Source organism: Sciurus carolinensis, chromosome 6 (assembly GCF_902686445.1).
Source record: "Sciurus carolinensis chromosome 6, mSciCar1.2, whole genome shotgun sequence".
Taxonomy (NCBI): domain Eukaryota; kingdom Metazoa; phylum Chordata; class Mammalia; order Rodentia; family Sciuridae; genus Sciurus; species Sciurus carolinensis.
In genome coordinates this window covers 42,109,502-42,135,371 of record NC_062218.1, presented here as the reverse complement: position 1 = coordinate 42,135,371, position 25,870 = coordinate 42,109,502, and the positions used below count along the sequence as shown (strand labels likewise).

Sequence of the window (25,870 nt, the reverse complement as noted above, 5' to 3'; positions counted from 1 at the left end):
TTTTTTTATTTTGAGACAGGGTCTCACTAAGTTGATTAGGGTCTCACTCAGTAATTGAAACAGGTCTCAAACCTGCAATTCTCCTGCCTCAGCCACCTGCGTCACTGAGATTGCACCACTGTGCCCTGGTGATTTTACCTCATTTTTAAGTTGGAAGTGTTTGGGGGATCAGGGACAAAATTATAGTGACTATTTTTATTCCCCATGACACAGCATAGTTCTTGATCAATTGGATGTTTCATAAATATCTGTTGAATTGAAGTGAATGAATTACCCAAATGACTTCATTCTTTTGTGGCTAGGAAAGAAAGAAGGAGCAAATGTAAGGACATATAAAGGGAAGGGGCACTGCTAGAAATTGTGGAGAAGGAGCCATTCTGATTGTTCTGTCATGAAACACAGTCACATTTAAGAGTTTAAGAAACAGAAGTATTTAAAGTACATTGAATCAAAGAATTATAAAGGAATGTGATTATTCATTCATTTAGAATTATATTATTACTTTTTATTGTAAGTAAGAGTTATAACATCAATGCCTAAATTTTAACTCTAGTGTGAGCTAAGTTTCCGGACTTTCAACAATGAACATTATAAAGCCAACTTTCTTCTCTCTTTCTTTTTTGGGAACTAATGACGTGGTAAAACCATAAGGTTTTCCATGTTTCTATAAGATTCACAATTGCTTAATGCGATAGGAGCTCAGGCTTTGGGTCTGGTCAATGTATACTTCATTTTATCAAACTAAGATACAAAAGCTCTGACTGCAACATGCATCTCATGTGATAAGTCAGGCTGTGAGTGCAGTGATAACACAGGCTGCAATCCCAGTTAGCTGTCAGCACAGACCTTTCTGGAGTTATTTTAGCTGAAGTCAGTCTTCATGTTTTATAACTATGGAGAGGGACAAAAATGGGACTGATTCAAAGATAGATGATCATTTCCTAAGGAAACAAGTCCTCAGAAACAGAAGTAAAGTTGACAGATAATAAAGGACCTAGGAACAAGTTGTCTTTAGCTGGTTTCTTGTTCCATAGAAGATGCTGCAATGAAAAAAATGACTCAGAAAAAAAAAAAAGCAAAGGTAGTAGAGGTCACAGCAAACTCAAGTCATTGTGTTTTTGGAGATGTGCAAGGGCTAGAAATGGGAACTGGAACAAATGGGACAAGGAGAGTGAACACCTGCAAGGAAGAAAACCAGAGTTGAACATTAAGTAGAGAGGAGAAAACATGGAAAGTTTCCTAGGGGAGCTCAGGGGACTCCCCTACACACAATTCCTTTCTAGCTCAGTGGATCAGAGTAAGAGAAAGAGGTTACTACAATGACTTTTTTTTTTTTTTTTTTTTCCTGTACTAGGGATTGAACATGAGGTCTTTGAATATATACTAGGTTAGTATTCATTCACTGAGCTACATTTATAACCATTTTGTTCTGTTTGGAGACAGGGTCTCACTAAGTTACCCAGGCTGTCCTGAATTTTTTAAAATTTGTTGTTTTTAGATACATATGACAGTAGGGTGTATTTTGACATATTATACATACATGGGGTACAACCCATTACAATTTTGATCCCATTCTGTGGTTGAACGTAATGTAGAGTTAAACTGGTCATGTGTCCATATATGAGCTTAGGAAAGTTATGTCTGATTGATTCTACTGTCTTTCCTATTCCTAATCCCTTCCCTTCCCTTCACTCCCCTTTGTCTAATCAAATGATCTTCTATAATTCCCCTCCCTACCCTCTCTTGTTATGGGTTAGCAATCACAAATCAGAGAGAACATTTGGCCTTTGGGTTTTTGGGACTGGCTTATTTTACTTAGCATGATATTCTCCAGTTCCATCAATTTGCTGACAAATGCCACAATTTCATTCTTTAATATTCCATTGTGTGTATATACCACATTTTTATCATCCATTCTTCTGTTGAAGGGTGCCTAGGTTGGTTGCATAGCTTGGCTATTGTGAATTCATCTGCTCTAAATATTGATGTGGCTGTATCACTGTAGTATGATGATTTTAAGTCCTTTGTCCTCAAATTTGTGACCCTCCTGCCTTGGGCTCCTGAGTATACGAGATCACAGGTGTGTACCCCCACCTGGGTAACAATGATTTTTAAATGTAGGAGAAATTATAAATTCCAGGAATTCTGTTTTCCCAACATTATTGACTTGTCTCTTCTCGGCGAGGCTATAAACTGTATTCCATAAATAAAAGAATGAAATCACAATTCTGTCATCTAAGTATTTACCATCTACCAGGATAGGCAGATCCATAAAACTCCAGACCACCATGGAGTGGTAAGGTCAAATGCTGAAGAGTATACAAATGCTATGGAAATAGGCGAGGGGAAGCCATTCTTTTTGGGAAAGGTAGTTGGTATAATCAATGAAAATTACAGAAAAATGACATTTGAACTGAATTTAAGAAGTTCACCTGGCATATAAGCTGGGATGGAGAAGGGCATTCCAGACAGAGGGATTAAAAGGAGCACAGCACATTGTGTGCATCAGGAGTGGGAGGGGCAGGGCCAAGGAGTCGGAAAGGCATTGGCATTGGAGAAACTGAACACGCTGAGAACGACAAGGTGCCCAGTGCCTTTAAGTGCACTGAAGAGTTTTAATATTGTTCAGCAGGCAATAAGAGGAGAGTTTCAGGTAGGGAAACAATCTGAATTTTACTTTGGAATGATTATTCAGGTTCACATTAGATAGATATGAGGAGGAATGGAGACCAGAGGCCAGTGAGAGAGAAGATCTACCACATTCACTAAAACATATTAAAAAACTGTGGCACGATTGACAAGAGGATAGCTGCAGGGCTCAGTTCAGCTTCTTTTCAGACTTAGACAACAATGAATCAAGCCCCATATTAAAGGCTTCTAGGGATAAGGCCACAAAATGTGCAGTAAAAAGAAAGATAAATAATATTCCTAAAAAATAATTAATTTCTCTCATTCATTTTGCCTGGTTTAATGTTATGCTACACTCCTGATGTGAACAATCTAGACATTGTTCCATTAGTATATTTCACTTTTATATCAAGTCTCACAATTTACTAGTTTTATTTAGGGTAATGCACTTGTATTTGACATATTTACATCATTCCCATTTATTATTAAAAGCAATGTTATGTTTAGGTATTGAGGATCAATAAGACCTCCATAATGTTTACACCATCATATCTTTTATGGCAAGCTCAGAGTGTTTCAGGTTTGTTTTTATAGGTGGTTTTTTAAAAGGCAATTTTATAGCCTTTACTCTGTCTTGGGTAAAAGATTGGTTGGCAAAATTTCCTTGACTATGTTTGCAAAAGTGCTAATGGGGCCACACAGAAACATGGAACTATTTAGAATGGAGGCTCCCATAACTTTTGTTTCATTTCCCTGATGTGTATTAATTGTCACATGAAAACATTCAGGCAAGTATTATAGTCTCTTTTCCTTCCTTCCTTCCATCTTTCCTTCCTTCCTTCCTTCCTTTATCTTTTTGAAGGTAACAATTTGAGGAATGTTTCATATCTTTAGAGACTGTCTTTCACTGTTTGCAATTACTAAATGACAAATTTATGACTGCATAAAATAGATATAACTAATCTTTATCTACGGTACTAAATGTAGGATTGCAATTAATATAGCAAACAAAACTTAAGGAGGCATAATCAGCAAGCAACCTTTTTATTTGTGACCTCCTATCACTTTAAAATTAAATTGTGGTGAACTTCTTCTGTTATTCCTACATGGGAAGATAAATGCCTTATGCCTCAATTCTTAATTTTAAGATTTCTGTTTGAATAAGGTACTAGAGGGCTAGGGGTATAACTCAGTGGTAGCATGTTTAGAGGTTTGATCCTCAGTACTGCATAAAAAATAAATAAGGCACTGTATTTTAGATTGTGCCACATGAAATTGCTATATTTTCAGGTAAACAAAGAATAAATAGCAGCTATCTCACATGGTTCTAAATTACAAATAAAATTCAAAAGACAAAACATGAAAGTTAATTTATAGTCAAACCTTCTCTTCCACTCCACACAGGGGCTTACAAGGGGTCAGAAGCCTGCGATTATGAAAGGGGCATTGGGTTTTTTTCTTTATTTGTTTTTATACTTGTTTCTATTAGTATACTTTCTGCTTCTTCAGGGACATGGGTAGAGAAGACAAAGTCAGTGATACAGAAATTCTTCCTGGACTGGTACTATTCTAAGATGAATCAAGTCCTGACAGGTGTGTACCACTTCTTTATGAATTTTTTTGAGAATCCCCTTGACTGAAACACTTCCATCTCTTCACAGAGTGAATGTATTTAATGACCATAGTCTGTAGAAATTCCAGATGTCTTCTGCTTTTCTCTGCAGATTCATTCACTCACTTCTACCAGACTCTATGGTCAGGATCTAACATGAACCCATGTTGGCTCTCCGTTTGAGTGACTCACACTGACCCATAGGAAACACATATGCTTCTTTTTTGTTGTTGCTCTAACAAATTTTGGGAATATAGGCTGATCTCAGTGCAGCTACCTCTTCTTTGAGTTGCCTGTGAGTCACTAGACACTGCTATTGTGCCTTTTAGATATTTCAGGCAGGAGCCAGGCATCAGTCAACTGTGTCCCAATTTGATAGACACACATCAAGATTACCAATGTATGATCCCACAGAAACCATTCTCAGTAGGTCTTCCTACAGAGAAAACCCCTTGTAACAGACTCTATCAACTCCTTCCCTGATGCTTTTATACCTTTGATATGGATGGAATGTGCAAGAGTTCACTATTTTGCTTGCTTTTAGATTTCTATCTTTGCAACTTTTGGAAAATGTCTCTCATAATTTGCTTTTATATTTGTTTCTTTCAGGAATGGAGATTGAAAAATTAAATATAAGAAGAAGGAAAAATTCCAGAAGCAAATTCTGCCAGTCAGTTAGAATTCAGTGCTTTAATTCAAACAAACAAACATTCAAACACAAACAAAATAAATGAAGGGAAATCAAACTTATTAAATTATATTAACAACCAATCAGGGAAAAAACGGTTGTCAAAACAAATTGTCTGGTCTTGGGATTACAGTGAGACCACATGAAAGACAAGCATGTTTTAGTGTACATTTCTCTGAAAAAGAAACATCTTTCCAAATTTTCTATGAATGAGTGTCTTTTCTGAATCCACTGAAGGAACATCAAATATTAAAGGCAGTTTAAACATGTTATACTCAAAACCCTATTCAATGTTGTTTAGCAAATACAAGAGTTTAGCTAATTGACTCTTCCTGTTCCTGTATTTTATAAAATTATTTGTGAAACCAGTTCTAGATAAAGTTTAAGTAAAATAGGAAATGATAAGATGAGATTCAAGTATGAATAATAAAGACTAAAGTATAAGTTAATAGTCTTAAAAGAATACTAAAAATACCAGCTACAGAAAAACGTCTCATTAAGTATTTACATCAAAGACAAATACAACACTGTATTTACTATAATACACAGATTTATTCAACGAGTGCTTTTGGGGGTTTATTATAGTGGAGTGCTGGGCTGGTCATGGATGTAAGAGATGACACAGTCTTTAGGAAGCAGGTTCTTTTGGGTAAATTTAGAAGATACTACAAATGACAATGTGTTAAGAAATGTTCCTCTGCATATAATAGGGTCCTAAAACTAAGTAACTTTGACTCCACTCCTCTTCCTCAGGGTAAGTTTTTTCTCCCTGTATTCATTGGTGGCTTCTGGGCTCCAAGAGCTGGCCCCCATTACTCTGAATAGTCATTGTTCCCTTCAAGAAATACATATAACTGCCTGAAGCCCACCTGAGCAGGCTGGAATTCCATGGTGTACAAGCAGAACAACTTCTTAGTGACACAGAGCAAGGAGGACCCTGATTCCCCAAGGGAAGGTTTCCTGCTGAACATCAGGTTCAGGAGCTGCTGACTCCCTCTGTCCCCGACTCTATACCTTCCAACTACAGACCAACACACACACACACACACACACACACACCAAGCATGCAATAGGCCTGAACTTGACCAATATGTGACCTTCCTGGGGTGGCAGTAGGGAGCACCTCTATTATCTTTTGGAGCTGAGTACAAACAAACCCAATATGCATTCAGATGACCCTGCCAAGTACAAACCCCTGTGTCAAGGACGAAGAACTGACAAGATACGTGCAGAAATCCTGTGATCCAGTGCAACAGCTGTGTGCCTGGTGAGCCCACCCTTTGTGGCTGTGTAAGTTCTGCGTCTGCATCCTCAGGGAGCAGCCTGGGGACCCTAACCCACGCCGGTCTCCCCTGTGCTGGATCGCAAGCCTTAGTAAAGTCTCATCCAGAGGCATTGCTCGCCTCTTCCTGATTTCAGTTTTGAATTGAGCAAAAGAACACTTGGATGAGCTGGTAACACCAAAATGAGCTGGTAACATAAAAAGTGCTATACTTGTCTTCTTGTGCTTCTGAATAGAGCAGCAAAAAACCCCCCAAAAAATACAAAACCAAAGCAAACAAACAAAAAAGTTCACTCTAATTGGAGGCACCAGCACTCTTACTAAGACAAATTAATTGCACTTCTAACAGTAACAAACATAAAATTTGCAGCAGAATGAGTTGAGCATATAAACCATTGTTATCTGTTTCTAAAACTGAGTCACTGGAAAGGGACTTCACTGAACCAGTGATTATTATTCTAAAAGAAGCTCATAGACTGACTTCCTGAAGTTAAAGAATGACTTCAAACTTGTCACAGCTACACCAATTTTCACTTAGAGCTTCAAATAATTTTTACAGTAAAATAGATAATTGCATTTGAAGGTAAAATCAAATATTCTGATGACTATGCAATATTAGAACATGAAAACAATATTCTGAGAATATTATTAGCTTTGAAAGAAAAAAGACTCCATTGTGAGTGAGTAAGGTGAACTTGAACGATTCACTCGGCCTCTCACATGCCCTTCATACTGTGACATTTGGGACTCTTCAACTTTTAAGATTCCTCCTAATTTTCAGTGTACAGGTATATGAAATCTTATTGACCAAGGTGAGAAAGGATAGGGACCAGCAAAGAGGAGGAAGGGAGAAGGGTCTTTAGAAGTGGAAAAAAGGAGGCCCAGGGGCGACTTGTGTCAGATGGAAGAGCAAGTGAAAAGTCTAGCATGGTCTTTTAGGATGGAGGCTGCCTTGTACCCTAAGGAAAGAAGAGATCCAGTGTCCTTCTCAAACCTCTACTGAATCACTTGAGGTCAATCACAGATGAAAAGTTGCAACTAGGAAAATTCACATTTTGTAATATGTAAAAGTCCATTTCCTCTTAATAATTCTACTTTGATTTCAGTAAGTTCTATATTGTCCAGTGGGATATACATGACCTAACCCTTCAACCAGCCCTCTACAGAGACCTTGGAACAGCGTAAAATGATATTTTGCTATGAGTTTTGCGTTCTAATTTGAAATCTTCAACTACTGAAATCTTCAACTTCTAAAATCTTCATCATTTTGGAAAATTATACATATCACAGGGCATGGGGACTAACTCCCCCCACAGAAGCACATGACACCTATCTGTATATATGGGTGTACTGTGTCTCAAATCTAACCTGGTTGTGACTAATAGTGATACAGTCAGATCACTTTTTCACTGCCCTAGAAATTTCTCCCAAAATAGTCTCAGGAAGGAAAGGGAGATCAGTGGCCTGAATGTACTTTCCTAGAGTGTCCTATGCTCTCTGATTATCCCCAAACCACACATCCACTTTTAGACTCAGGTTCTAGTGCTGGTTCCTGCCTTCGATGCACGGTCTGCCTTTCGACATTTTATTTGCCTGTTATCCACTGTGTCTGCTCTGTGCTTTAAGATGTATGACTACATAAGTTTAAACAACATTAAACTAATGAAAATGAACTCAGCATCTAGAGTGAAAGAGTTGTGCAAGAATTTCCACTTCATTTAGAGGAAATAAAGGAGATGTGTTCAGAAATGGATGCTTGATGGAGAACAACTTCAGTGACGACCATTTGACTTTCTTTAGCTAGAGCCCAGAGCATTGTTTTTCATTTAAGAAAATAAATTAATATGGGGGGAGGAGACTTTAAGCAATATCCAGTGGTTAGACACTAATGTGTTTATACAGTATGAGGAAGGAGATAGTAATGTGATGGGCTCTTTGAGACTTCAGATTAGTCTCTGAAATCTCTGAAGTCCTGCTCTGATATTATCACAGGTGTCTACATTTGTTTCACAATTAGGAATTAAATTATAAGTTTACAGATATCCTTAAGGGATATTTTCTAAGAACACTGAAAATTGAAGTTTTCATACTTTGTGTTTAGAAAATACCACATTTCAGCTGGGCATGGTAGCACACACCTGTAATCACAGGGACTCGGTATACTGAGGCAGGAGGATTGCAAGTTCAAAGCCAGTATTAGCAACTTAGCAAGGCCCTAAGCAACTCAGTGAGACCCTGTCTTTAAATAAAATGTAAAAAAGGGCCCGGGATGTGTCTCAGTGAATAAGTGCCCTGGGCTCAATCCCTGGTACTAGGAAAAAAAAAAAAAAAAAAAAAAGGAAAGAAAACAACATCTTCTAAAGTAATGTTCCTTTCATCAGAAGTAAAACAGAGATATGACATATAAAATTCATTCTTAATTTCTGCTTTACTAAAAATCCATGAATTTTGTCTTCAAAAAAACAGAAATAAAAATTAAAGTCATATACCTGTGTCTGTTTAGGACCAATATCCATTCTTTCCAGAAGGTCATTTAAAAAAGCGGTGACACTCCCCCAGGGGTAAATACTGTTGGAACCATCCAGCACTATGACTATGTCCAGCTGAGTGCTGCATTCTGTAATAAAAGGAGGTAGTTGGGCAAATTTGGAATCCATCCTTTCAGAAGTCTACGAAGTGTTCTCAGGGACAAAAGCAACTCATTTTACAAGGTGAACTGATGTTCCACAAAGTGGACACACTGCTTTTCTAATTAGAAAAATAGTTTTAGATAAGTAAAGGAGATAAGAAATACTCATCGCATTCAGGTAGGATTTTTCTGACTTCATGGCAAGTAAAACACATCTCTAATTAATTTTAATTAATACTGTACAAAAGTTATGTCAGGAAATTTTTCTCAATATTTGATATAACACTTCTTATTCTAATATCTCACATGAAGTTCCTTTCCTCCAAGAGACTCACCTTTAAACACAAGTAATGTGACAGCTTTAGCTATGAAGTTTAAATGTGACTCTGTAAAGGTTATTTACATTGCATCAATTCCAAAGATAGCTACAAAGTTTGCTTATATGCTGGCAAAGCAAACATTTACCTAAATTGGTAGTGCTGGTAGCTGACAAAACACTTGAAGCTTTTTGGTATGCTCCTGTGTATACATACGTCTCATTCATTGCTTATGCTTTCCAAACATGCAAGGAGATTGCATAAAATCTGTACCTTGTACCAGGGCAAAGGATTTCACCACTTCAAATGTGGGACTGACGTCAGAACAGATTCCAGTTGTGTAATGCAAATGTCCACATCTATAGGCATATAAGGGCCCACAAGCCTTTTAAAAAATTAAAAATGGTAAGACTTAAAATGATATAACAGATTAACAGATTTTAAAATACTTATAATGATAGCATGCCTGTTGTGATGAAATATTATGACTTTCTTACCAGAAACCCTCCATTTGGGTTGGTGACTAAAGTTGAGCCAAACGTCATGTTCTCCTTTACTTCTGTGACATTTGGAATTGATGTATTAACTACAAAACAGAACAAAGTTTAATGAGGGTGAAAATAAGTTTCAGAAAGTGAAATGAAGACCAGTAGAGGAAAGGAAAGGGAATAGGGGCAGGAAGGGTGGAAGGGAAAGGGACCTACTGGGGACCTAATTGGAGCAAATTTTATCCCATGCTAGTATAATTATATCAAAATGAATACCAATATTATGTGTAACTATAATGCCCTAATAAATTTTTTTAAAATTTTTATTTGGTTTGCTCATATTATAGCACATTCTTCTGTTGGTTCAACTAAATAGACTTTCAAGTTTTACCAAGGAATATAATGAGAAAGCTAATGCAAAAGAGCTGGCTTATGTCCCAGAAACTTTGTATCACTGTTTCAAATAGTTTTGTTGAACTGTGAAAGAATGCAGAACTAGCAGGGCAATGAGAGTGTGGGACTGCTTTTCACAAGTTTTTGCTAATTAAAACAAATAAAATATTTAATTTCATAACATGGTAATAAACAACCAGTGATGAAATGCCATTTCTGTCAAGAAAAGGAAAAAATGTAGAAGATCAGAAACACAAGTTTTTTGACTATGACTTTCAAATTCTTGGGGACATCATGAAGCTTATGGTGAAAACTGAAACAAAATTGAAGAGGTGGCCAGGAAATTTAGATAAAGGGAATGCCATGAAGGAATTGCATTAGACACTTCAGAGAGGAATGCTAGATTCTGCAGCATACCAACCTGACAAAATTGGCAAGAAATTTAACTTATTCTTTTTTTTTTTTAAAGTTTTTATAGGAAAAGCAAAAGCTTCTAAACCTTGTATAGTAGAATGCATAAATATTTGAAAGGAACAAAATTCAAGTTCAAAAAAAAAATTGTCTCACTGTTCTTTCATGTTGCCCCTCGTTTACAAAGGATTCAAATAATGCAGAGAGGTAGAAATTATACAACTAGCAAGAAATTGTAAATCTGTACATGCTTTATGATGATCTGCTAAAGCAAATTAGGGCAGAAGGAACTGAAATGTTATTTTAGGTGAATTTGGATGATCAGTGAAGAATGATTACAGATTACTTCTAAAAGTTTTCTTGGGTCACTTGAAAATTGGTTTCAGTGAGAATACTGGGTATGCTTTATAATGTGACTTCATTTGATTTTACATACCTGGTAGATGCAACTTTATGCAAGGTAATGACTCATCTCTTCCAACTGGACACTTATAGACATCTCCAGTTCTGGTTTTGGGTTGACCAACTAAAGGAGAACCAATAAGCACCCTGGAAGTTAAATGAAGCAATTAACATTTTTAACAATAATAGTTTATTTAATTATTTTATGACTAATTCTAAGTTATTGAGAGTAGTTACCATGTGTATAATTAGATAATCATCCTGTTGATAATTTAATGTTATCTAAAATAATATCATATTCATTTGAATTTTAATATATGTGTTATTATTTGAAAACAGAATGTCCTCCAAGGTCTTATGTGTTGAAGACTTGATTCCTGGTGCAGCAATGTTCAGAGGTGGGGCTTCTTAGGAAATGATGGAATTATAACCTCATCTGTGAATTAAGTCATTTTATGTATTAGAATTTGAAAGGACTACTGGGAGCGGACAGAAACTGTAGGCAGGTGAGACATGGTAGGAGGAAGTAGGTCACTGGAGGCACATCCTGGGGAAGTATATCTTGTCTTTCTTCCTCCTTCCCCACCTCCTTCATGGCTGCCATGACCTGAGTAGCTTTCTTCTCCCATATCCTTCCACCATGATGTTATGTCTCATCTTATGCTCAGAGTAATGGAACCAGCTGATGATGAACTGAAACCTCTGAAACTGTGAGTCAAAATAAGCCTTTCCTTCTCTAGGTTGTGTGTGTAAGGTATATTGATCACAATAATGAAACATTGACTAGCACAATCTGTAAATATGAGAAAAATCTGATAGATTTCATTTTTTAATCTATAATTTTATCAATTTTTATTTAGATAGCTGAGTCTGCTACTTTGTTTATAAAACATAAAAATGTATATGACTTTCCAATGAAAAACTGATAATTTCCCAGAGAAGTCAAGAAATACAAATGTGAGATTATCATATGATTTAACATTAGATGTGTTAGTTTATAAGCACTTAGAAAATAGGGATAATTATGAGATCCAGATTAAAATCACTATTGTCTTTTTAAACAGAATCATAAAATCACTCTAACAGTAATAAATAGAAAAAATAAAGTCACTATCCATTTTAGTTCTGGCAAGTTGTTTAACAGTCTTTCAAGATAGTTTCAGAAATGAGATGGATGAACATGGTTGATTGTTAATGTACTTGGGTGGATCCACAGTTGCTGATTCATTGCTGCCTATTCAGTTATATCCCAAGACTCATTTCTTGCCCCCAAAGGACTCTAGTCATATACCATAAGACTTTGTACTTCTGATTATCTTAGACTGTGTCTTTATTAATGACTAGAGCATACATACACTTAAGAGTTTATCTATCTATCTATATCTATATCTATCTATCTATCTATCTATATATATACATCTGAGGATTTAGATGTATCTCAACATTTTAGAATAAACATAAAGTTTAATAAGAACCTATGCAAATAACTTAACTGCATACTATTTTCTATATTAGTACAGGATGTGGGAAATCTCATTTAATGGGAGTTCATGTCAAAAAGTCTTGAGGGATTTCATTAACAGTGTGTGAACATGAGCCAACAGTGTATTTTGGTGCCAAAAATGCTAATGTGACCTTAGTCTGCATTGCTAGAAATAGATGCCCTGGTCAAGCAAAGTGATAGCCTTTCTGTGCTCTGCGCTGGTCAGGCCATGTCTGGAATCTCCAGATTCAGAGGGACATAGACACAATGGAATGTATTTAGGAGATTGTGACTCAGATGATTAAGAGCCTGGCAATTTTGTCAGACAAGAGATATTCAAGAGAAAGTTGAGGATATTTAGCATGGAGAAAGACTGTCTGAAAAAAAACTCAGAGGTTGTACAGGGTTACAAGTTGATCAGGAATAGACTTTTAAACTTCTCAAAATTTGAATGTCTTTCATATTAAAAAGCAATGAAAATGTTTTCTTTAGGTCTTTTGGGCAAATTATCATTAATGGAAATAAGTTTTATAACAATTGAATTATTGAATTATTGAACAGACTCCCTAAAACATTCTTATAATATAATGCCTTTGCAAAGCAATTTCTGCTGTGCATAAAGAACCATAAAAATGTTCAAAGCCTTTAAGGCATAATTATTATTCCTGGGAATATATTATTAAAAATGACCTAAAATGAAAGAAGAAAGCTTAATATGCAAAGATAATACCAAGAAAAATTAAAAGAAAAATAGTCAAAAACAAGAACTAATTAATTATTTTTGATTCATTCTGTAAAATATTGCACTGTCACAAGAAAAATAATTAATAGGATTCCATGAAAAAATATTTATCACCAAATTCAAAGCAAAAACCTACCAAATTTAGTGAAAACCTGTGGCCTATTAAACTGAAAGATTCTGAATCATTAATCTTATGACAACAATAATAACATCTAGCATTAATTGAATTTATAACATATGCCAGACACTGTTAGAAGTGCTTTCTATGCGCTAAGTAATTTAGTCCTCTTCACGAAAGATAACATAAACTTTTGTGCCAGACTTTGTGAATTCAAATCATGACTGAATTACCATTTACTTGACAATATAATTTAGAATTCAATTACCATCTTTGTGCCTTAGTTTCTTCATTGGTAATATGGAAATAGTAAAAGTACCTATTTCACAAGATCATCATGAAAATTAAATGAGTTAATGCATATAAAATGCTTAGCACAGTATTTGACTCATTGCATGTGCTATCTAAATTTTAGTTATTCTTTATTGTTACAGCTTTATTTCAGATTATTAACCAGCTAACATCTATGTAAAACATTGATTAAAAGAATACATCAAAATATAACAAATTATATTAAAAGATTATAGTCTTTTTCAATATTTTCAAACTTTAACATAATAGGACTGAATAAATTAGCTTTATACTTAACAGTTTAGAGAAAAGAAGTGTGAGCCTACTCTTCTTCAAAGTATTTAACTTGAGGTTAGATAGACTAGTTAATCTTTGTTAAAAACATTCTACCTGTTGTGCATTTACACTAGGTCATGGAGACAGAAAATGGATAAAACACAACTCTTTTAGTTTGCTTAAATTTTAGAGGGGCAACCAAAACTATAAGTGTATATTATAATTCTGAATAGGTTTGAACTTGGTGCAACATCAGCAAAGGCTTAGAAGCAAGAAGAAAACACCACTCCTTTGACAAGGGCATGTAACTCAGGTTAGCTGGAATGTAAGTTGAGGCCAGATGAGTAAACAGGGTTTGATCCACTTTAGGAAATGTAGATTTATTATATAGAGGAGGAAATTAGGAATTGTTGAAACTTTGAAAGACAGTATGACATAATCACCTCTTTAATTTTAAAGCTTGTTTGCTTCAATGACAGGAATAAATTGGAGGGGAGCAAAATTAGAGTCGGAGCCAAGATGTCAGAGTTCATAAAGTAATCCAGATGAGCATCTGAATTAAGGACACAGAGACGAAAGAAAAACTGATTCTATAAATATTTAGGATCTAAGTTATCTGAGTTTGGTGTGTGGGGCTTCTTTGTAAGCAAAACTGAAGCAAACTAACTTGGTACAGATAGATTTCTTGGTGGCGATTTTAAGTATGCACAGGTATGAAGATGGGGGAAATGACAAACAGAAGGAAGAAAGGCCAAAAAGGTGGGGAAGGGGTGGCTTCTGTACGCAGACCAACTCAGTTCTGCTAGGGAAAACCATGTGGAACATGTAGGAGCAGGTTATGAGCATGGTTGAGATCCTAAGAATAAATATTGCCATCTTTCCCCTCAATATTTTTATTGGTGCATTATAATTATATGTATTAGTGGGATTCATTGTTACATAGCTGTATAAGCAAATAAACAATAAAATTTGGTCAATATCATTCTCCAAATGTTATCATCATAAAAGAGTACAGAATTCAAAGAGAGCTGAAGACTGACTTTTGGAGAAAATAACAGAGTTTTAATGAATGAAGGAGGAAAATTAGGTAGGAGTAATCAGAGAGGGAGAGGGAGTGGTGTTAGAGAAGCCTAAAAGGGAAAGAAGGTCAATAATGGACATTGAGAATGGACACCATGAGTTCGCAATGGGCTTCATATCAAGCAACAGAGCTAACACTGAAGGCAATGGGCTATGCTTGTATTATAAATGCAGAACTGTATTTTTCAAGGAAATGGAAACCATTAAGTGTCTCAGGCAAGTTTAAATTCATTGTGGAAGCAAGCTCCATATGGTTAGATGATGGTAAGAAAGAACGGGTAACAAATGATAATGGTACAGGAGAGGGAATGGAGACCCCTATCAGGAAGGGTGGATTCAGGAAGCACAGTTTGTCTTAGAAGTGAGGAAGGCCAACATTCCCTGGACATCAAGATGTGTGCAAATGTGCTTGGAATTTCATACACATTTGTAACAAGACTTTGACCCTCAAGAGAAAAAAAATTCTCCTGTTGGATCTCGGATTTTTTTTTTTTTTTTTTTTTTTTGATAAATGGAATATAGTAGAAATGACACTGGTCTCCTGAGGCTAGATCTTAAAAGGCCTTAAAGATTACATTTTAATTCTTTTGAAAATCTGAGAACAACACATTGTGAAAAGTCTTTTCTAGGTTAGTAGAGGAGGGAGAGGCCACATGAAGGAGAACTGATGCTTTACCTGATGGCATGAAATTGCCTGATGTGTGAGTTAAGCTCTCTGGCATCAGTTAGCCCCAGCTGAGACACCAGATGAGTAAAGTCATATGAATGAACCCAGGCAACAGGGGAATACCATGGTCCTCAAAATATTGAAAAATTATAAATCATTTTTTTTTTTGCTTTAAGCCACTCAGTGTTGGGGTGGATTTGTTATACAGCAATGGTTGACTGAAACTTTAAGAAAGACAAAGTTTGGGTCTAGTAGCTTTCTCTCTCTCTCTTTCTCTCTCTCCCTCTTTCTGTCTTTCACTCTCCCTTTCTTTTTGGAAAATAGAAGCTATAGTCATCTTTTGAGATTTGGGGGAGAGACAGTAGGGTGGTGGGCTTACAGAGACTGATTTAAATTGCCATAGACCAGTCAGGACCCCTTGACAAGATAAAGTACTTTATAGCTGGTTAAGGATGTTCTGGAATGTAGTTCTATAATGAAGAGGAGATGGACTTTCAAAGTCCCTTTCAATTCTAAGATTTCATCATCTGAATAAAACAAATTCAACTGTGTAGGGGAGGACCAGGCTAGTTTGGAAGCTTGTACTGTTAACCAGGGGAATTGAGTACGATGGATGAAACTCAAGTCCTAAACAGCCCGCTGATCATAAAGCTACTGTGAGTTATAAGGCAGAAGGAAAGGGAGATCGTGGATGGTCCAGGGAATGTGCAGAGACCAGAGAAGGAAGACTGAATATGGAGGATGACGAGGAAGTGCGGGTAGATATGGCGCAGGATACAGCTTGCAGACATACTGGAGAAGAGAGGCTGAACTTGCATGTGATCTTCAGGGCAATAAAAAGTACCTAGGAAATGGTGATAGTTGAAAAGTGACCTGACACAGAAACTGGAAGCATGGCCTATTGCGTATTCTAGTCTACATGAAGATAAGGTATGAGAACTCAGAAAGTTGTAGAATGTAGTAGTCCAGGATTAAGGCAGGAAGTTTGGGGCTTGGAACCAACAGCAAACAACAGAGTAGCAGAACCCAGGACATAAAAAACAATTCCATGGATGTTCCATATTCTGACAACAAGCATGTAGTTCTTGAAATTACATATATTTTATGACTTTAATCTTAAGTCTCACTTTTCCCAAGCTGCATAAAAATAACAAGATCCAAGAAAAGTATGAGCACAGGGTTTATGGAATTTTAGGAATCTCCAGCCTTCCCAGACTCATGATGCTGCTCTATTTCTTTTTGTTTGTTTTTTACGGCGCTGAACACATTTTGTCAATTGATATAGCTTATGTGTTTTAAAAGATTATTATTTATTTTGTATTCCTCCTTTATATTCCAGGAGAATAAAAGTTCCACAACACCAGGATTTTTTGTTTATTTTGTTCACATCTGTATCCTTTGTGAATGTAAGAGTGCCAGGACTGGGCATAGTAGTGCACACCTGTAATCTCAGCAACTCAGGAAGATGAGGAAGGAGAATTGCAAGTTAAAGGCCAACCTCAGCAACTTAGCAAGGCCCTAAGCAACTTAGTGAGACTCTGTTTCAAAATAAAAAATAAAAGGGTTGGGGATATAGCTCAATGCTAAAGTTCCTCTGAGTTCAATTCCCAGCACCAAAGAAAACAACAACAAAAACCAATGCCGAGTTAAAAAACAGGCATTAAATAAATGTTTATTGAATGAATAAATTAATGACTGTGTCAAATACTCCAAGAATCTGAATAAGACAGACCTGGAAATTTTAGATGCAAGTGACCAGCTAGGAGGTCTGATTTGTGAAATCTTTCTTATTTTAGAGGCTGGATATTTTGCTTAAGGAGAATGCCATACATGTCTCGGCATGACATGGAAGGTATTTCAACAGATCAAGGTTCTACAGAATTCTTGTTAGAGGGGAAAAATTGGCTGAAAACTCAGAAGGCTATTTATTGTTCAATGTTTTGAACTTGTCTCATTCTTGTTACGTAAACAATTCATTCTGAGTCCGTTTCCTGTTTAGAAAATGAGTATGATGGCAACATCTGCCTAAACCTACTAGGACAATGTGAAGACCCCAGGCACACTGTTTCAGGGGCTGGGGAAATTATCATTTTAAAATGTAATGCAGGTTGGCTTTAATTGACTACATTTTATTTCTATTAGATTTGGGGAGCTTTATGGTATTTTTGCAGATTAAGAGAATTAAAGAATGTTCTGAACATCATTACAGATTTCTAGAGAAAAACCTGATAAATTCAAGGATCATCAAAGTGAGAGAAACATCTCTTCTCCAATTATCATAAGGGTTAGTGAAGTGAGAAATCTCTTCTGTTTGTACATCATTCTTGTTACTATGAACATTATTATATTTATGTGAAGAGTAGCTGGTCTCTGATGTTCCTGTTTCATATTTATGGTCCCCATTCCCCATAAAGAATAGTTTTCTGGAGACAGATGTCTCATATTTACAATATTTCATTGACAACCCTTTTTACCTCTTTATTATGTCTAGTACGTAGATCAAACCAAAATCACTCTCAGAGCAAACCACATTCCCTGTCAGTCAATTTAAAAAAAAAGTAAATGGAGTAAGTGTTCAGTCATATTAGAGAATGAAACTAACCCAGTGACCCTGTTAGCTACAGTGATTTTGCTCATGGACGATAGAGGGGTGACAAAGAAGCAAGCCAAAGAAATGACAGGTTTGGTAGTGAGGAAATTTCAATTTCAAAAGTCTTTATAAACAATGTAAAATCAACATTAAAATCTATAAGAGAAAATGTTTTAAAAAGTCCTCCTGCCAAACGTGCATTGGAAACAGGGCCTCAACCACTTGGGCCACTGGTACCACTCCCTGGCATACAGCAGAGTCCTCCAGGGAAAACACAAGAGAAAATCATCTTTTGAAACGGGTTGGACTGAGGAGGGTAAGGAGGGATTTACGACTTGAAAATCTACTTTGGGAAGACAGGCCCACTATAGGCACTGAAGCCCCCATGAGAAGTTGCTTGAATAGCAATGAAAAGGTTCTGTACAGAAAAAATGAAGCAAAGGACCAACAGAGAGTGGAAAGTCCCAAACCACATCTTGCATTCTCCCACTTAGCTGAGACTTTGCCATGCTGATGACTACATGAAATCTGGAAATCTGGAAGACTTTGTGCAGTGCTGAGGATATTTAGATTTCTTCTCTTCAAAGCAAATTTATTAGGCCAATTGTACTCTTTCTGAATTCTTCTGCACTGCACTGCAACTACTTGGATGCTCCTGCTTCTGCTTTCCATAATGAACAACGGCTGATCTTAATCAGAGGTATAATGTGCTCTGCTACTGAGAAAATGTGGCTTCTGAGCCAAAGATATAAAGTGAATTATACTTCATGGTAAACCCCTAAAAGGCAAAGGGGATATAACCCTGCCTTTTCTTTTAACTTTTAATCCTCCCAAAAGAATTTAAGTGATGTTTTTGAGATACACAGACTGCACTAGGAATAGGTCAACAAGGTTCCTTTCTTTAGTGCTAGAGCCAAGAGGTAAGATGGGTCAAGATGATTTTGTTTTTCCAGTTATAGGTAGATGAAGTTATATGATTTATGAAGTGCTCACCCCTGGAGAAAATTAAATAATAGAACCTATGTTCCCTAAATAATTATTTCATAGTGCAGTTGCCAAAGTAAGTCTGCATTCTATCTGATTTTATAAACACTTACAGATTATCCAAACATGTTTCTATGATTTATTCTGCATCACCAGTGCCTGTGTCTCTTTAGAACAATATGTTGCTACCATGCCATCCTTAAAGGTTTGGAAATTTAGGTACTGATGTTTGCTTACTTTTAAATTTACCTCTTTTTGGCTACTCTGATTTTTCACAACTTTTCCATAAAATCATTGCAAATATGGAATGTCAAATGGTATTAGAAGGGATGCTAATATGTAAAGTCTAGTACTTACCAAAAAAATGGTTATTATCAACATTTACTTTTTAATATAGTACTAATAAGGGAAAAGGCATGGATACTTGAGATCTATTTTCAGTTCTGGCCATTAGTAGTTATATAGCTCTGGAAGAGTCACTTTTTATTTTTCATGTGGCTGTTTTTCACTGGTGGTAACAGAGTATTAATGTAGATTCAGTTGCTCAGTCAACACACAATCACTGAGTGCATATTATGTTTAAGGCCTCGTGTTAGATGTAGCACACAGTCAGTCCCTGCTCACTAGACATTGTCCATACTATGTTAACTTCTCCCCCTTAGATAATGTCTCCAACTAGCTAGACATTATCTTGAATTCAGGCTTTCTAAAAATAGATTCATTTACATCCCAATAAAATTTATTTTCATTTCTTGCATACATATTTATCTCTGCCAAGGAGTACCCAATTACCTATTAATCCGGTACAGAAATTTTGGAATATGTCTGACCCCTCCTACACTTTAATTTCCTGTTTCTACAGTTCCACCAAAGATTCATCTAAGTGTATTCTAGATACATCTTTCTTTTTTATTCCTAGGCCTTGGGCCCAATCTCTTAAGCGCTAAATTGTGGTTCCTACTTGCCTAGTTTTCAGACACTCCTTTCTCCATTCCAATCTGTATGTAATTTCTCAAACTAAACGTCATGAAGCAACCTACAATGGTTTCTCAATGCCCTCATGTAAAGTCCAGATTCCTCTGTTTGACTTTTAAAGTCTCTTAACCTTTCCCCTTCTACTTTCCCAATATCGGATCTGCCTACTTACCATTACTTACAGTTAAGTACCCTTGCTTGAGTGACTTTTTGCTTAAAGTGATATTTCTTGTTCTCTTATTAAAAGGTAACTCATCTTTTGAGACTCAGCTCAATAATCATCATTTTTTGAATGCCAATTAAATTCATCATTTATTCCACATTGCTTGGCACATTATTTATTCCTAATTATTTCATATATGCCATCTACTAGATTTACAGTTGTCTTTTGCTGATATTTCCCACAAATTTAGCATGATACCAGATACATAGGATGTATTACATAAATATCTGTGACTTGATTGACCTTCATGCATGCTATGGCTACAGAAAAAAATTCTAACTAAAAAGTATTCACGGAGACAACTAAGTTAGATTTAACGAGCGAAGCAAGATGTGTAAGGCATGGTGTCTGATCTCGAAAAGGTCTTATTATTAACATTATCTTACAAATGTATATAAAATTCTGAATGGTATGCCTAAAGTTCAATTCAGTGTATATTCACACCATTAGCAACATCTTTTCACAAACACTATTCTTACTGACCAATCTATTCTTTTTTTGATTCCCCTTCCACCTGCAACCCAATATTGGTCTGTCTTCTCTTCTTTTAACTACATCTTTGGTTTTGCAAAGACAGGATAAATTTAAGAAAGAAATCTGCCATGACATCCAGGTCTCATTCAGGCTTAATTTTTCTTTATCCTATTCTATGGCCTTCTGATATCTTGAAAGAAAGAGAGTAGAGAATTTAGAGGGTAAAAATCTTACAACAATATGTGTATTAAAGTGTGAGATAAAGAAAGAGAAGATCAAACAGTTACACTAAGGAAATATGATTGTTTTTACTCTATTACAGTCCATTCAGATAATTAAGGACTTCTGATGTCAGACTGCTCTAAAAGCAGAGAGATAGAACATTATGGTTTGAATAATACAGATAGGGCATTATGATCCACCCATACCTCATGTTGGGCAGGGCAGGAGTGTTCAGAGGTAAAATGATTAGATTATGAGTGCTATAACCTATTCAGTGGACTAATTCATTTGATGGATTTGTAATTTGAATGAAAAAAGATGACACACAGGGGACTGAGATGGAGCAGATTATACTCCGTGCATGCATGATTATGTCACAATCAACACCACTATTATGTATAACTATAGTGCACTAATTAAAGCATCTGAAATAAAAATGAAATAGGACAAAATCTAAAATAAAATAATAAAAGAAAAAAGATATTTTCATAAAACATTTTAAGAATATTTGACCATATTGTTAAAATGCTTCATTTTAAGTAGGTGGTTCTAGTCTTTGGAGTTTGCTATTTCCTATATCCCTCTTCAGAAATGACGTACCTATTAGTAATCAATGAAAAGTAATTTTATAAGTGTTATATAAATTTTATGTTTTTAAAGAAAAACTCACTATTTATTATGACTATGCACAAAGAGAAGCCTGACTAGCTGTCTGCTCACCATTATTCTCCCACAGGTGGAGCTCTTTGAACTGCAGGTGTAATTGTAAAAGAATAAGATTGGCATCTAGTGCCTAAATGAATAGTTTACCTGTTTAACCCTAAAAACTGGGTGGTGGGGTGATGGAAGTGGGAATATAGGATGATGGAAGTGGGAATATAGGATAGATGGATGGAGGATTTTAAAACCCATTACATTATTAGATTTCTTATTTGGGATATTTGTTAGAAGAGTTGAAGAATTAAGTGCTCCCCCCAAATCTAGTGTATACCTAATATATAATATTTATCCTTCAAAAATGTGAGAAATCAAATTATTACTTTTGATAGTCTTTGGGGGAACATTATTAACCAAGTCTAAAAGATAAAGCAAGCTATATCTATTCTTCTGTGAAATAATTATTGAGGGCCAAAAAAATCACTGTTATCTGAACAGATATTAAGCTATTTCTTTTTATTACTGTGATTGCTGGAAAAATGGGCTTGTTTGGTTTAAGTTATTAGACTGAAGTGAAATTTAACTGACTCTTGTTCATTTTCTAAAATGTCCAATTTTAGAAATGACCTTTAATACAATTTGGTTAAAAAGTAAATGAACTCCAAATATTCATTTATAATTTTCAACAACTTACAATGTTTAAAAAATCTGATCCCAAATTAACTTAACCAAATGTTAACAGGTTTAAAGGATATAACAGAAATCCAATAAGGTTCATTATAAATATCAGACCAAACTCAGTAGATCAGTTAAGCACCAAAGATAAAAGCTCCCAAATGTGGAAGTGTACCTTTCAAGGTATCATCTCATCTTCTTTCAAGCCTTCCTACTGAATTCAGTCAGGTGTATTCAAGTTATTTTAAAATTAGAACAATTAAGGAATTTTTACCAAAAAACATAATTACTAAATAATAACTGTTTTGGATAAGGACCCTCCTGAGGTCAATTCAGGATTCAACAGAAATCACTAGCCACTTCCCCTAATACTGCCAAGAAATTTTCTTTCTTTTACTTTAAGTCATTATTACCAAATGGCTAGATTGCATTTTCTAGCATAAATGATTCATTCTGTTGAAGTTTCATTCATAAAACAAACTCTAGCAAAGTAATATTTTCCATTACCTTGTAAAATAACTAAACAACAATAACAAAATCCACTGGCTTACCATTTTCCTTCTTCATTTTCATATTGTTGAACAGTGTATCCAAACATGTCTTCCACCGGGCCGCTGAAATTCATTGAATTTTTCACATCAACATTGAATGATACGCAGAAGCCTAAAACAACTTTAAGAGGGAAAACAAAGTCATGTTACACAATGTTAGCTAAGATCCCATCATGTTTTGAATTATGGAAGGCATTCTTGAGGTTACCACTGAAGCTGTGCTCTTATTAAAAAAGACCTGTGAAGCTCAAAGAACGAGAACTTCAAGGAAGATCCTGATTTTAATTGTATTCCCAACTAAAAATCAACACAGTGGCTTTAAAGAAGACAAGTATTAACATCCAAACAAAATTTCATACAAATTTAATATCTGTACCATTTCCAGAGGTAAGAATCTCAGTCACTGGTGAACTACAAACAGCCTCACTTCCCCATTTCAACTACAGAGTAGATCCTCAAGTATCATGGGAAGATTTCTCCTTGCTGCTTCTAAAAGGAAAGGCAAGCTGACTGTGCATCAAGGAATGGCTTACCACATAGGCCTGAGATGTGCTGTTTCCCTTCCTTGATCAAGCTGTGGGTGGAAGCTTACTCACTTGTAGACTGTAACGTATCTGTTGAAGCAGGAAGGTTGCCAGCTGACACCTCCTTATAACATTGCTGCTGATAACCTCACAAGTGGCTGTCCAGATTAAATTAGATGATATGTCCAAAAGTTTACTCAATGCCTGGCACATTCTATATATTCAATGAGAAATAATTCTCAATTTCCTTGTAGTCCAGGTAGTGGAAATCTTTTAATAAATGAGACTGTCTCCTAAAAGCCTTCTGGAATCATATGTCCAAATGGATGATGCCAAATTCCTCATTAGGTACTGGTTTATAAAGTATACTTGAAAAGTACCCAAGTATTCCCCTCCTGGATATAACTAAGAACACTTTGCAAAGAGTACTGCCTTATAAATTACAGCACATCAAAAGATATATTTGGAGGTATAAATTCAGTTTCCTTTTTCAAAACCATATAACCATAGGGAATCTAAAAAATTCTCTCTCACAGTCCTACAGATTCCTAGTGGATTTAATCACTCCAATCTTATAACCCTTACTATAAACTTCCCCATAAATACAGTATAAATTTTGAACACTCTAATTCATACTTGAAATTTTTTTTAATAATAACAAGTGCTTATTTGATGCATAGGATTCTGACTTAACCTAGAGAAAATGTATTCTTCAAGGAAACCAACAAAAAAAGATATTTTACATTTTATAGCTCTATTTATAAAGTATTCCCTGATCTCCACTATTTAGAACTAATCTCTTGTTTTACTACTAAAACCTTCTCTTTTATTTTTTAAGAAAAATCTTAGAGGTAGCTCTCAAATATTGTCTACATTATAGTTATCTAAGTGAGTTTCTTTCCTAGATTGAATCATTCCTATAAGCAGGGTCTGTCTTACCCATTGTTTTAAACTTTATTGAATCTAGCACAGCTTTTTGTACAGACAAGCACTAACACATTTGTAGACTGAAAGATAACCTGCTAAAGGAGGAAGCATGCCAGCTGTAGTTGGAGATGAACTGGCGACTATTCCATCCTAATTAAGGAATACTCTTCCAATTAGATTTTTAAGGGGAGGGAGAAACGAGATTTGGCAGTTGGAAAAAAAATACATGTCCAGGATTTGAAAGGGTCTCTGCAAATAGCAAGACACAGGTTGGGACAAATGTGGTTGCAAGATCCTAACGAGACTTGCCTGGCTGGTGTGAAGAAGCAGAACACGAATGGATGAATAGCACAGGCCCTTTTATGTACATTTCCTGTTTGGTCTTCAAGGGTGATGAAGAACAGCTGGTTACTATCTTCTGTGTAATTATCTTTCATATATTTGAAGTATACCCTTTATTCCAAGCTAAGCAGTATATGTTCACAGGTTGTATTTATTAATTTTTTTGAATAATCTCAACCAATTTTTGATATGAGAAACACTGAAAATAGGATTTCTACAGCAGGGTTGCTCCATTTGGGCACAGTTGGCATTGGGGGTCAGAAAATTCTTGTTATGAGGGGTCCATCCCGTGTTGAGGGATGTTTAGCAATATCCCTGACCCCTGTGCACATGATGCCAGGACCACGTCTGAGTTGTCCCAGTCAAAAATGTCTTCAGGACACTGAAAATTGCTCAGTGGCCAGAATCACCTCCGACAGAAAATAAGTGTTCAACAGATAAAGACCACGGCACCACCACCAATTATTTTGTTAAAGAAGGTGACAAACACCAACTAAGGACCAGAGATCAGCAGCATCTGTCTTATCTAGGAGCTTGTGAGGGCTGCAGAATCTTAGGGCCTGCCCAGACTGCTTCAATCAGCATCTACACCCCAACAAGATCCCAGGGGAACCTTATTTCTGTTGGAGTTTGAGAAGCACAAACGTGTAACTTCCCCCACCCAATTTCCATGCAGGTAATGAAATTTACTTAAATTAAAGGTACTCAGCAGATGTAGACAAAAGGAGAGCAGAATACTCCTAACTTAGGGTCCGCTTCACCTTGTCGAAGTATTTTTCCAGTGCATGATCATCTTTAGTAAATGCTCTCCCAAAGGCCATTCTTGGTACCCCCCTCAGTGTAAAACCAAGAGCTGTGGTTTCCTTTTGGGGCCTGTTTATTCTACATGTTGTGTGGAATGTCCGGGGGTGTTTGCTGCACTTTTTTTTTTTTTTTTTAATTTCCTGTCCTTAGAATTCTACAGGCAATTTGCCTGAAGCGATTGTAAATCAGTCTCTTTCATGTTTTCTGAGGCACCAAGGAGCCTGAAGCACAGGAGATGACTTTAAAAAAATAGTTTACATCTTGTTCTTTTGATTTAAAGGAGTGAGTAAACAGTAAAAGCAGCTTCTCATAATTTTTAGTTCAATGTTCATTCTGGAACTTGGAACTTTATGTACCAGAAGTAAAGCGAAATCGTACTTATTCTCAACCAAAGCAAAAAAACCAAAAACCAAAA

General features: G+C 35.9%; 1 protein-coding gene across 1 annotated transcript in view; it reads right to left on the bottom strand.

Annotated features, from left to right (window-relative positions):
• Itga1 (integrin subunit alpha 1) overlaps positions 1–25,870 on the bottom strand; it is a 152,248-nt gene that overhangs the window by 72,627 nt on the left and 53,751 nt on the right. The window contains exons 2-6 of the mRNA XM_047554870.1: positions 22,859–22,979; positions 10,885–10,997; positions 9,654–9,742; positions 9,430–9,541; positions 8,700–8,827 (exon numbers count right to left, since the gene is read on the bottom strand). Of these exons, the coding sequence (XP_047410826.1) occupies positions 8,700–8,827; positions 9,430–9,541; positions 9,654–9,742; positions 10,885–10,997; positions 22,859–22,979 (563 nt within the window). The remainder of the gene's footprint in view (positions 1–8,699; positions 8,828–9,429; positions 9,542–9,653; positions 9,743–10,884; positions 10,998–22,858; positions 22,980–25,870) is intronic.